This window comes from Cannabis sativa, chromosome X (genome assembly GCF_029168945.1).
Source record: "Cannabis sativa cultivar Pink pepper isolate KNU-18-1 chromosome X, ASM2916894v1, whole genome shotgun sequence".
Lineage (NCBI taxonomy): Eukaryota > Viridiplantae > Streptophyta > Magnoliopsida > Rosales > Cannabaceae > Cannabis > Cannabis sativa.
In genome coordinates, this window is record NC_083610.1 from 39160689 (window position 1) to 39175253 (window position 14565).

Genomic DNA, 14565 nt, shown 5'->3' on the forward strand with positions numbered 1-14565 from the left:
AAGATCATGAAAAAAATTACAATCTAAAGACAATACTAACTTTAAAAACCAGTTTCATCAATATTAAAAGAAACAAATTATTTCATTAAAAGAGGCAAAAAAAAAAAATAGTTTCATCAATAACATAATAAAAAATACACAATGCCTAATAACTAAACTTTTACAAATTAACGATACTAAATTTAAAAACCAGTTTCGAACATATAAATTTTATATCAATACCTAATAATCAAACTTCTAACTTCATTCTTTATTTTGGCATTTAATTTTTTATTTGCTTGCTCAAAAATTAGAGTTAATTTAAACATACAATATGCAGCAAATATAACAAAGAGAATCATAAATTAAAATGAAAGAGAAAAAAAAAAGAAACAAAGAAAATTAAAGAGACAAAAGTGCAATAAAAACCATAAAAGAATAACAAAAAAAAAAACAGTGGAATGTGAGAAACCAGTTAGTAAAACAACCAAAATAAAAACAAACAAATAAAAACCAATTTCTTGAAATAAATTAATAAAAAATTGAATAAAATTCAATTATGAACAACAATAAAAAAAATTAGTTATAAAAACTAGTTACTTAAAAAAACCAGTTATGAAAATAATAAAATAATATGTGTGTCAGAAACTGATTAATTAAAATAAAATAAAAATTGTTGTTCAAATATCATACAATAAGAAAACTGGTTTTATACAAACTAAAAAATATATAATAATATCATAAAAATTGAGCAACCCTATTAAAGAACAGTTAAAATCTGTGAAACCAGTTTCGACATGTGAAACCAGTTTTGACGTTATAAAAAATCATAACAAAATACAAATGTTAATAATAAAGTTAATTGAAACCAGTTTCATCAGACAATCAAATAAAACCATACACACACAAATATACAAAAAAAAAAAAAATACTAATTACAAATATAATCAAAACAACACATAATGTCTACCAATAATTTAATAACAAAATATAAATGTATGTTTCCAACCTAGAAAAAAAATAATAAAAAAGTAACTTGAAAAAAATTCTAATAACATAATGAAACTATTTTTTTTATTCTTTTAATGAAATTAATAGTTTCTTTCAATGTTGATGAAACTGATTTTTAAAGTTTATATTATCTTTAGATTATAATTTTTTATATTGTTTTTTCTTCAGGATGATGTTGATGAAACTGGTTTTTTTTTTTTTTTCTGCTTTTAATGAAATAATTAGTTTTTAACAAAAAAAACAAAGAAAAAAAATAGTAGTTTAAATAAAAAAAAACAAGTTTAATTTCTGTAAAAAAAATAATATTTATAGTTGAGATCATTTTTTATTTATTTTAGTATTTTATTTTTTAAAAAAAGAAATACAAATTTAAAGTTTTTTATGGCATTCCTCAAGACTTTTTCCCATATTTGTAAGTTTTTTAAAAAAATGCCATATTTAGTGTAATTAAGTTTTTATGTCATATATATCAAAACTTATCTTTATTTTCTCATATTTTTGTAAATAGCCCTTAGGAAAAAGACATTGACCTTTAATGGCCCATAGTGTAGGCCGAAATCCATATAAGCTTATGGGGTTTGAATTTTGCCACTTAATTCCCTTAAATAAGATTTTCTAATCTTTCCAAAGATACCATTTTTCTCTTTCTATTTATTTAAATGCTAATTTTATCTAGTTAATAATTATATATAATTATCAAATAAACTTATTATTTAAATATATTTATTAATTAGTCGCATAAAATGTACTAATTACAAATAAACTATCTCTTTACTTTTCTTCTCAAATAAGCTCTTTTTTTTTTAGTGAAATTCATAAATAAGATAAAAGTCTTGTTTAGAATTCTAATTGGTTACAGAAACCAATTAATTGAGACTGCAAGATAATATTATCCCAGATAGTGTGGGGACCATGGATCTATGTAACCAAGCTCCCAATAAGCAGTTCTCGAAATTTATATATAAATTTCCTTGCTTATCAATTCTTCTTGACTCTACTATAGATTCGGAATTACACTCTTGATTACATAGAATGCTCTATATACCAAATATAGTTACGTTATGAATTATTCATTGTTTCAATCTATACAATCAATGATCTTCTATAGATGGTTTACATTGAATAGGGATAAATTTACTGTTTTACCCTTCAATGTATTTTATCCTTAAAACACATAGCTACCTATAAATGACATTTCAGTAAACTAATATAATTACCGAAATAAGAGCTCTTCCATTTATGTCATTAAGCCAGACTCTAAGGAAACTATCGTTTAGATTTTATATCTATGATTAATGCTCACTCAATTGCACTATCGAATTCTCAAGATGTAAGTATGGGCTAGTCTTACGGGTAAGCGGGTAACAAACAAGTCAAAGAATCCATATAGTATACAATTAAGCAAGAACTTAACCATCTCATGATTAAGATTAATCGATCTAAGATCAACTAAGTGACATTGACTTAGAAAAGATATTACAGCAAGCTTATTGTAAAACCCTGGAATTAAGAAATGGATTAGAAAAACTCTAATTAGATAATTGTGAATAATTGAGGAATTATATTATTATATAGTTCAATTTATGTGAATTAATATGATTTATTATATGGTAAGACCCCGTTGGTGAGCCAGGGGTATTTTAGTAATTATGACCCGAGAAGGGTAAAATGATGAAATTAATTTAATTACGTGCTTAATGGAACTATATTATTATATAGTATACTTGTGTTGTCTTTTCAGGTGTGTTCTGACAGGTTGATGCGGTATAGTCACAACCGGGTATTTCGGGCCAAACAGAGTTCGGGCCCGAAATGCAAATTGAATTGAGTTATTTGGCATTTTATTTGATAATATAAAATCTAAAATTTTATTTGAAATTAAATATGCATGAAATGACTCAAATACCCTTGTGATGGTGAATATGTGTGCATTGGCCCTAAGGGCATTTTGGTCTTTTGACCTTTATTTACTTTATTTGTTAAAGATTGAATTTTTAGGAAAACAAAGAACATTTTCTGGGTTGTTTTCTCTCAAACCCGAACCCCTCTCTCTCTTTAACCCTTTTTGAGTGCCAACTTGAATTGTTGAAGAATTGCTTGAAGTTGGTTGTTGATTAAAGCTTTGGAATTGTGGATTCTTGAGCTTGGAGTTTAGGTAACTTCTTGCTAAGTTTATGTAAAATTTATTAGTGAATTCTTGCTGAATTTATTGTGGTAAAAGCATGTCTTGAGTTGTTTTCCTCTTGTGGTTGCATGTTCTTAGGTTTTGTTGTGATTTTGATGAATTGAGTGTGTTATTGCATGATTTGGTTGAGAATTATATTATTGAGCATGGAGTAAGACTATAGGGTATTTTCTAGCTTGGAATCATGTGTTTTTATGGGGTTTTTGTTGCTGGAAATTGTTTGATTTATGGGAGATGAAGCTCAAGTTTGGAGCTTGAAGTTTTGGAGTTTGAACATGATTTTAAGTTAATTTTTACAATCTGAAATTGTGATTTTTATGCATGAAGTATGTGTTTTAAACTCCCTTTATGATGATTAAAAACCTATTTTATGGTTTGGCAGTTTTAGTTGTGAATTGGGGTGAAAAGATTAGATTTTTCTTGCTAAAATCGTGTTCTTGCTGCTTTTTTTTCTTGGCTTTTGAACCCAGATGTCGCGGCATGGTATTTAGCATGCCGCGGCGGGCCCATTTCTTACTGGGCAGATCCTTTTTGCAAACTTCAAATAGCCATAACTTTGTGATCCGGACTCCGATTTGAGAGTTCTATATACCGTTGGAAAGCTCTTTTTGAGCTCTATCTGAATATCTGAATTTTAAATGCCATGTGAATACTTTATGAAAATGAAATCAGGGGTTAACCCTATTTGTAAAATCCCGGATTGTGTGACTAGGATTACCGACACCTGATCAGGAGCACTCGAGGATTTGGAATCTCTATCATTGCGGGACATCAGGTAAGACATTAGTATGCACGTAGAGTTAAGCGCAGTGGCGCTCATATTGTATGTTGTGATTGTGATTAATTAAGAACCAAGATTAGGGTTATTACCTTAAAGTGAGCGGTTATTTGATGTAGGGTTATTACCCTAGTAGTTAAAAGATGTAATATTATGCCATGTTAAATGTGTTGGAATAAGAGTTATGCGTCTATGCATAATTAAGCTAGACTCGGTAAACTAGTACCTTGAGTTTAATTTTAATGCGGTCTTGGGTTATTACCCTAGAACATTATGAAAGTGAGAAAGTATTAATATATGGTAATATTATTAATCCAGTAAAAATATGAGTTAGGGTTATTACCCTAAGATTTTATATAATGTGGTAAATATTGAATACATGCGGTTATATTAAGCGTTGTGTATAAGACATAACTGGGTTAGACCTGGTATATATCACCAGGATAAACCACCGAAAGAACGTAATGTATGGATTACGTATATATATGAGTAGGGTTATGCGAGTAAGGCATAACCAGGTTAGGCTCGGTAACCAGAACTGAGGTAAACCCTACTAAGGCTTTATTGTAATTAGACGTGTGAGAGCAACACGTAGGTCTACGCCACGTAGACATAAATAGGTATGTGAGCGTAACATGCAGGTCTATAGCAAATAGACAAATAGTGCAGTGGCACCAATAATTATGTGTTTCACATATTGAGATTAAGGGTTATGCGTCAAGGCATAATCAAGTTGGATTCGGTAACCAGAACCGAGATGAACTATTCTAAGGCCTTATTGTAATTAGACGTGTGAGAGCAACACGTAGGTCTACGCCACGTAGATATAAATAGATGTGTGACCGCAGCACATAGGTCTACGCCACGTAGACATAAATAGGCATGTGAGTGTGACATGCAGGTCTGTGACACACAGACATATATGAATGGCATTACTGTCTATATAGTATGATGAGCATATTATTAATGTTATGTTATATACTGTCTGGCTGGGCTTGGCTCACGGGTGCTCTACTGTGCAGGAAAGGGTAAGGCATTAGCTGATCAGCCATGAGTTCAGGAGCTGGGCGAAGAATGTACATGTTCGAGTCATATCAGACCAAGCGGGTTAAGGGTCTACCAGTGTTGAACTTTTGAAACTCTATTTTGCCGCTTAGGTCGGCTAACTGAAAGAGACTTGTAATAAAGTTTGTAAATATTTTTGGGATCCCAACTATTGTAAAGTTTAAATTATTACAAGTTTTATTTTCATTCCGTTTATTACAAAAGTTTAAATTCTGCGCTATTTTGATTAGTAATCCCATTTAGGGGATTAGGATTTCATAAATAAATTGGGTAGCGTGCCTAATTATTTAGGGCGTTACACTTATGATATATTTTTCACTGTTAATATCGATCTAGTCCGATGTATAACTAATATATCTGATACTAGTATACTTTGCCAACGTCCTAGAAAAGACATTCCACATATTTATATATGTGTAACCAAATTTAATTGTTAATTATCACGACAGTGTAAATCAAGTGCACTGATAAATCATGGGACTAAATATTTTGAAGCATATAATCATGATTATTTTTTACTGTGTTGACATTACTATAATCATGAATAACCATATGTTTGGGATTTAACAGAATTTGTATATTAAACATGTAATCATAAAAGTAACATGTGAACTAAAATGATTTATGATCTTCTATTGATTAGTAAATAAGATTATATTAAAATGAGTTTTATTTAGGGCATAGAACCCCAACAATTTTTCTATTTTAATTAGGTGGAATATCAGCAAAATCGGAAAGTTTCGAGTCTGTCCGATTTCACCCAAAGGTGACATATCTGAGAACTGGTGAACAAGTTCACTAAAACAAAGAATCAGACTATGTGATATCAACATATCACTTAGGCATCAAAAACTACAAGTTTTAGATGTTTTTTCACTTACCCATGTCAACTTGCACGTTGGGCTGGCAACCTGGGCGCTGGGTGCTGAACAACTTTCAATAAAACAGCCATAAGTCCCTCAATATTGACGTGATTCAACTTGTGTTTTGAAGCTATTCAAATATCTATCAAGTCATGTCTCACACCCATATCACAATTCTGAAGATTTTAAGTCTAAAATTCGTGCCCAAGACAGTTGTATTTTTTTTACAAATTACCCGAAAATGATCCGACGAACGAGATTCAAAATCTAAAAATTGACGATTTTTATTAAGAGTCAATTTTTACCGTTAGATCATCATCAATGGCCAAGATCAGTCTAAAGTGATTTTTAATATTTTTGGTATTATTTTATTAATATTTTAATATGACCTACTTCCATATAAAAGGAGAATTCATCTAGTTCATTTTGCTTATTCGACTAAGTCCCTATAAGATCAGAGCATCCCTCTCTACTTTCTCTGACCTTATGGGGACTTAGTCGAATAAGAAAAATGATAAATGTGTTGGGGATAGGCACACCCACTAGCTAACATAATAGAGCTGGTGTGATATGTCAGAAGTAAAAGAGACAAGACAAGACACGTCCATGTGCCAATAACTAATACCTTAATTATGTCTTTCATTATATTTTCTTCTATTAGTGAAGTAATTTGACTAACTAAACTCCCCATAAATGCATATAAATAGGACCATGGGTCACATGTAAAGGGATTTTTCTTTTTCTCTCTCATTGGTACTATGATGGGATGATCTTCAGTATTGTGATGGGATGGAGCGTTGGCTTAAACCACAGTTTGACAGCATCAAGATCAATGTGGATGCAGCTATCTTTGAAGGACAGAATCAGTTTGGGGGTGCTTTTGTAGTAAGAGACCATAACGATTTACTCACTGAAGGCCATACTAAGTTGCACATGGGCAATATTGCTCCGACTGTTGCTGAAGCTTTGAGCTTTCGGGAAGCTCTAAGTTGGATCAAAAACCAACCGCCTAGTTCTGTTTGGGTGGAGAGCGATTGTCTTCTGGTCATCCAAACTTTAAGAAGTTCGACTAGTCTGTCTTCTTATTTTGGTTGTGTGATTCAGGAATGCAAAGCCATGTTGGCTAATTTAAGCAATTTTTATTTTTGTTTTATTAAGCGGTCAGCTAATAGAGTCGCTCATGAGTTTGCAAGGGCGTCTTTATTTTATCCTGATTGTATTTTCCATATGGAAAATATTCCAACTGAGTTGTTGCCTATGTTGGTGACAGAATTTGAAGGTTAATAAAGTTTGATTTTCCTTTCAAAAAAAAATAAAGAATAGTAGTTATTTTGTAAGATATATATTTCAAACAAAAAATTATTATTGAATATTTAATGTTAAAAAATAAAATAAAAATAAATAAAAGTCATTACATATAATGGTATAGTTTAGAAATTTGTTGATAGAAGTATTTTTTTTTTATCCCTTATTTAATCAATTTCACTCATTTTTAATTTTAATAAAATAAAATAAACAAATATAAGAAAATATTATAGTAGAAAAATGGATTTGAAAGAGATAAGAGAGTGGAAGGGAGGGTACATTTCTCATTTTGAATTAATTGTTTACAGTGTCAGTTTATATATATATATATTTATATATATATATATATATATATATATATATATTCTTTCCAAATAATGATTTCTTTGCAGTGGAATATAGCATATTAATTATGGTGAAAATAACTGGAATGAATGAAAACCAAAGAAGAAAATAGCCAATTTTATTCTCCAATATGGATAAGAAGTTAGAAGTCTGTAGTCCACACTGCTATTTGCCCTGGGAGATTTATCTTTATATACCCGTTGGAATTTTCCTCACTTTAAATTATTATCAAGCCAATTTGTAGGACTATGAAGGAGACCTTTTTTTTTTCTTCATTTTATTTCTTCTATAGTTAAAAACATATTAAGTATTGTCCACATATATTCAAGCACAAGTTAGCACCATACAAATCCAGGCATAATATCCACTTTATAATAAATAAATAAATAAATTAATAATAGAAAACCCAGATTGAGGTTTTGAAAATCTTGATATCTAAAATTGAGAAGAAATCTCAACTACCAAACACCTGTCCACCAGTATACAAACATTTTCATTCTTTTTTCTTTCATTTTAGAACTCCATTAATTAAGCCCAACAACAAAAAAAAAATATTGGGAGTTGTTTAGAATGGCTTTGGGGAACTGTTTGCAAGTGAGTAGTACAACAAGAGTTGGTAGTGGTATTGTACAATGCCATATTCATACATTTTCTTCAAAAGAAAAGCTTAATTTAGTAAGTTTCAACAAAGGTTTGAAGAAATCCCCTCTCTCTTTCCCTTCTTTTGGTTATTCTAAAACCACTTCAAGAAAATCAATCTTTGTTTGCCAAGCTCGTGAAGCTCTAAACACAGGTACAATATATTTATATCTATATCTAATTTTTTATTAAGTACTAGTAGTGTCTAACATTGTTACTATGTTTTATGAATAATTAATAGTTTTGATATTTAATCATACTTGAAGTAGTATGACACCTCATATGAAAATAAGTTAAATTAACAAAAAGATAAAAATGTATTGATATGATATGCAGTTCAAGTAGTGACAGAATCAAGTTGGGATAACCTTGTGGTTGCAAGTGAGAATCCAGTTTTGGTGGAGTTTTGGGCACCATGGTGTGGACCGTGTCGGATGATTGCGCCGGTAATTGATGAGCTGGCGAAAGAGTATTCGGGGAAGATTGGTTGTTTCAAGCTCAACACAGATGATAGCCCTAACATTGCCACAAAATATGGAATAAGAAGCATCCCAACAGTGCTATTTTTCAAGAATGGTGAGAAGAAAGAGAGTGTAATTGGTGCAGTGCCTAAGTCCACCTTATCTGCTACCATTGAAAAATATGTAGAGCAGTAAGTAATAATTAAATACATTAATTCTAGTAACTACAACCACTCTATGTAACAAACACAAACATCAATAATTATTCACTCTCTGCCTATATATATATTTTTTATAAATACATATTCATTGTTGTTATGTTATGTTTTAAGATTAACTCATATATTTTCTGTTGAATTTTCAATTGTTATATCTTTGTCATTTGTATATTGAAAATGTTTGTTATCTGTTACTAATATCAAAAACCAATACAAATACACCATATATGAATATTGCACATCAATTAAGAATATATATCATTATTTTTTTTACTGGGTTTGGAATTGATTGAGCTAATCTCAAGTGTCATTAGTAAACTAAAAATAGCTCATTCTTCATTATTTTGAAGAAACATGTTCCTTCATCAGCTATAATCCATAATTTCATTTCCACATCTAGAAAAAATTTAGCTCTTCATTTTTATTTTATTTTTAAAAATATTATTATTTCTTTTTCTATCTCTTCTGTAATTATTTTTTAAAATAAACAGAATTTGTCCCTCGTACTGATCATTGTCGAGTTTTACTCTTTGAACATATTTTTGTTACAAAAATTTCTTTTGGACTATAAACATCCTTGTAAATATTCTCATTCAGTCATATTCTACTTAATTCTTTAAGCAATTTGTTGGTGTATAGCAATAACATGACATTAAATCCTGCAATTCAAGGATCAAGATAAAAAATAAATGCATAAATATAGCAATATAACTGTTAACTATGAATTATGAGAATATATATTCACTGAGCTAATATTTTTTACTGTTAATAAATTAGATTTCGGATAGTTTAAAATTATTAAATAAACTATTGTACTATAACTGTACATGTGAAGCAGAACTTAACTGTATAGGAATATTTGTAACGATTTTAACAGGTTATAGTTTGGGGAAAATAAAATTCTCAGTTATAAAATAATATAAAATAGAGAAAGAAATAAAAGATGAGACAAGACAAAGAAAATGAGAAAATGAATGAGATTCTCAGTTATTTATTTTAATGAAGTGAATCCCTATTTATACAAGGATTTAAGACTAAAAAAAATGAGAAATTAAATCAATGCAATAAATGAAAATACAATTAAGCATTAATAGTGATTTTCATCTTTGGGTAACTAATTGATTCTCCATTATTATGGTCAACGATAAATATATATTAAATAATATTTTACAACACTTCCTTTTGGATGTCCATAATAGGTGCTCAAAAACCTTGCCAGAAAACCTAGTGGATCAAAAACTTGGTCAAGAGAAAAATGAGTGGAATATGAATTAACTCCCCATTATTTAGGCATTCGTGGAGATCTTCTAATCGACGAATTTCAATCTTGTGAACCATCTTCTCGAATATTAATAGCGGTAATGACTTCGTGAATAAGTCTGCAAGATTGACACTTTATTGAATATGTCGGACACCAATATGCATTCTCTTGAAATGTATTAAGAAGAATTTGGTGAAATGTGTTTTAATTCTATCTCCTTCGATGTACCCTCATTTTAGTTGAGTGATGCAAGCAGTATTATCTTCATAGAGAATTGCTTGTGTTGATATTTTTTTATTGAGTGTAATTCATATATTTTCCAAATATATTATGCCAATAATCTCACTCTCATATATTTTCTACTTGCTTCATAAAGTGCAAGTATATTAGCATGATTTAAAGTTGTCTCGTTAAAAATATTGTCAGGAAAACCCAATGAGATAAAACTTGAGCTAAGAAAAATAGAGCGCAATATATATATTTCATATTCATAATTATGTGCAAATTGTCTCGTTACAAACCTTGTTAGGAAAACTCAGTGGACCAAAACCTGAACTAAAAGAAAAAGAGTACAACATGAATATGTCTCACCCTCATGCACATACGATCTATAATTATTTTGGTGATAATATATCTTATGAGATTATTGTTATCACTTTTAAAATATCACTGTATATTATTTATGACCATATATTATCTATAACTCTTCCAGAGTGTATGTGAGACTCTAAATTATGGATGGGGAGTTCTTGGAACTTCAATAATTATCCAACTTATTGAATCATGTGTATATACAACTTTGTTCTTACCAAAGTTTAAAATTTCAAGTAGATATATGAACATAACACATTAATAATAATATAAATTTTTATTGGCAAAAATAATGGTACTCCAAGACTATATATTTATTTTATTCTTGTTGTATGATCTTAATTTTCATATCAAATGATCATATATATGTAATTCTTAATGCATATGAAATGCTTCAGGACTTCTCTACTTATGAACAAACTATATATATTTAATATCTATATATATATATAAAGGAGAGATATGAGGCGGTGACATGACACTATATAATTAATTTTAATATGTTTATTTGTTCTCTTCTTAATTATCTCACTTTTAATTTTTTATCCAATTTATAAATATTGATGGATTAATTAATTAAGAAAAATATTATAATTAATTAATTAATAAAATATCTAATATTAAATTTAAGTCAATATTAAGTTATGTATATACATATTAGATTAATGTTATATATAAGACACGTATGCTTAGTTTTAGTTTTTCAATATATAAAAAGAAATAAAAGTTTGTTCTTCAATCATTTACAATATAATAAAAAACTCTTCAAGCATCTATCATAACGTATAATTTATAAATTTATATTGTATAGACAATCATACGTGTTTCTCAACTAATAATTTACTTACATGTCTTTGTTTCATACAAAGATTTTTGACACATGATATATATATTTCATACTCTTTGATTACGTGTAATATTTCATCTTCTTGTTGTTTTTAATTTCTTCTGAAAGTATTTGAGTAGTAAATAATATCCATCATTTAAAATTATTGTATTCACTTCGGGGAATAACGTTGAACAAGTAGAACATTATTATAAATTTTTTAGAAACTTGTTAATTTTTTACCAAAAAAAAAAATTTTAAAAATTATTCAACAATTTCTTTTATAATATTTCAAAGAATATATAAATATAATTTTGGCATAATCTTCAAGATTTGTTCTTCAATCATTTACAATATAATAAAAAATTCTTCAAGCATCTATCATAACGTATAATTTATGAATTTATATTGTATAGACAATCATACGTGTTTCTCAACTAATAATTTACTTACATGTCTTTGTTTCATACAAAGATCTTTGACACATGCTATATATATTTCACACTCTTTGATTATGTGTAATATTTCATCTTCTTGAGTTTTTAATTTCTTTTGAAAATATTTGAGTAGTAAATAATATCCTTAATCATTTAAAATTATTGCATTCACTTCGGGGAATAACGTTGAACAAGTAGAACATTATTATAAATTTTTTAGAAACTTATTAATTTTTTACCCAAAAAAAATATAAAAAATTATTCAACAATTTCTTTTATAATATTTCAAAGAATATATAAATATAATTTTAGCATAATCTTCAAGATGTATGCAAAATACGATCTTTAATATATCATATGCAATAAATTAATAATGTCTAATATAAATATTTGCATCAATCATAAATTTTTTCAATATTCTGTAATTATATTCATAAATACAATTTATCTTTTTGACAAATATAGAATATTTACTGAAATTTATAGCAATATTATAATTATTTTTTTATTATTAAATATATAATAATGTATATATTCATTATTTATTATATTTCAATCAATTATATATTAATAAATATTATGTTTGCATAATCTTATATGCAAAAAATTTATAAAGAATATGAATATATATTCATCTCTTTTATTATTTTTTAGTCAATTATATAACGATGAATATCATGTTTGCATAATCTTCAGAATATATGTAAGATTTTATCGATGACACATAATTTTCGGGATATATTCATAATTTATATATTCTTTATCAAATCTTAGAGACAAATTATATAAAATATATTGTAAATAATAAAACATATAATATATATGAATTTAAAAATAAATATATAAGAATAAGAACATATACACATATATAATATATAAATAACAAAGAAAAGAGTTCTTGAAATTATTTTAGTCAAATAATATATATATATAAATAAATATATATATAATTTATCATGACTTCGAAATAATTCAAGAACTTTAACAGACAATATTTACCTTAAGTAAAGACTCGTGTTAATAATCTATTATAAAATAATATAGAATAGAGTAAGAAATAAAAGAATGAGAAGACAAATAGAATGAGCGAATGAATGAGATTTTTCTCTAAGTTATTTTTTTTAATAAGGTGAACTCCTATTTATACAAGAATGAGACTAAAAGAATAAGAAACTAAATCAATTTAATAAATGAAAATACAATTAAACATTAATGATAATTTTCATCTTTGGTTAAATGATTGATTCTTCATTATTATAGCCATCTATAAATATATATTATACAATATTTTACAACATTTATTACTATTTTCTTTTATCTCATTTCTCTTATTTCAATTAATAATACATTTAAAGAAATAATATTTTAATAATGTAAAAAAAAAATAGAAAAGTTATATATGGTATATATACATGGTATAAAAAATGAAGGTTAGATGTAAATAAACAAAAAAGTGAAATGTTGTAATTAAATTTTTAATAATATAGACACTGCCGGAAGTTTTCCGTGATTGACAATTGTTTAAGGTAAAATGTCAAAGTTAAAGTATTTTTTTTTTATGAATCAAAAATTTCATTGCACAAACTTCTTTTTACAATCTAAGCACTCTTATGAAAGGATGCAAAATATCTATACAAACAATGTTTACAAACTATCAAATTGAAGCAATGGCATCATGTGACTGTGGAGAGTGATTGTCTTGGGGTTGTGCAAGCATTACGGAGTTCTATTTGTATGATTTCTTTGTTTGGTCAAGTCATTCAAAGTTGTAAAAATTTGCTTGCGGATTTGAGTACCGTTGAGGTTATTTTTGTTAAACGATCTGCTAATTCAGTGGCTCATAGCTTTGCTAGAGCCTCTAAGTTGTATCCTGATCGTACCTTCAGTATGGAGTCTGTTCCTACTGATTTGTTACCTTGTTTGGTGACGGAGTTTGTTGGTTAATGAAGTTTTACATTTTCCATTCAAAAAAAAAAAAAAAAAAAAACTATCAAACCACATCCTATCTTCTTGTTTGATTTTCTTTGATAATACACAAGAAATTCTTGTTTTGATTTGCCATTTAAGTTCTTGAATGTGTAGAGTTTTCGGGTTCTGCTGCCATAAAACTTCATTTCGTTGCAGCCATATAAAATATACCAAACCAGCAATGACAGCCGAAAGGACTTGCTGCTGGAACTTGCTTCTCTTGGACCTGCTAATGCTTCGGATGAAAGCAGTCAGGTCTGATGCAGGAGTCTTCCAACCGATCCATTCTTTCACTTGTTGGAGTATGCTGCCTGTTCTGTTGCATTGAAAGAAAAGATGGTCTTTACTCTCTATTTGATTGTTGCAAAAACAACAGTCATCTACCTCTGTTATATGCATTCTTTTTAGTCTTTCTCTTGTCTTAAGTCTGTCCAACACAACCATCCAAAGAATAAAACTATGCTTAGGATGGTTGAGTCTAGACCAAACTTGATTACACCAGTGAATTCGGTCTTGAGGTTGCTGAAGCTTCTTGTATCCATCTGAAATTTTATACTCCAAAGCATGAACCTGACTTGAATCCCAGTTTCTTCTCATCTCATCTTTTATTTCCACAAGCTTCCTCCCAATACC

At 28.2% G+C, this 14565-nt stretch overlaps 1 protein-coding gene across 1 annotated transcript; it reads left to right on the plus strand.

Annotated features, from left to right (window-relative positions):
* The first annotated feature begins 7735 nt into the window (after nt 1-7735).
* On the plus strand, nt 7736-8954 carry LOC115710301 (uncharacterized). The gene is made up of 2 exons (XM_030638669.2): nt 7736-8324; nt 8507-8954. The coding sequence occupies exons 1-2, from the start codon at nt 8102-8104 to the stop codon at nt 8824-8826; spliced, it is 543 nt and encodes a 180-aa protein (XP_030494529.1). The 5' UTR covers nt 7736-8101; the 3' UTR covers nt 8827-8954.
* Nucleotides 8955-14565: the final 5611 nt, after the last annotated feature.

Excerpts from the sequence above, each read along its gene's own strand:
- LOC115710301 (XM_030638669.2), top strand. The coding sequence starts at position 8,102 with ATGGCTTTGGGGAACTGTTTGCAAGTGAGTAGTACAACAAGAGTTGGT. Across the intron at positions 8,325-8,506 it reads TCGTGAAGCTCTAAACACAG|TTCAAGTAGTGACAGAATCA; the intron begins GTACAATATATT and ends TATGATATGCAG.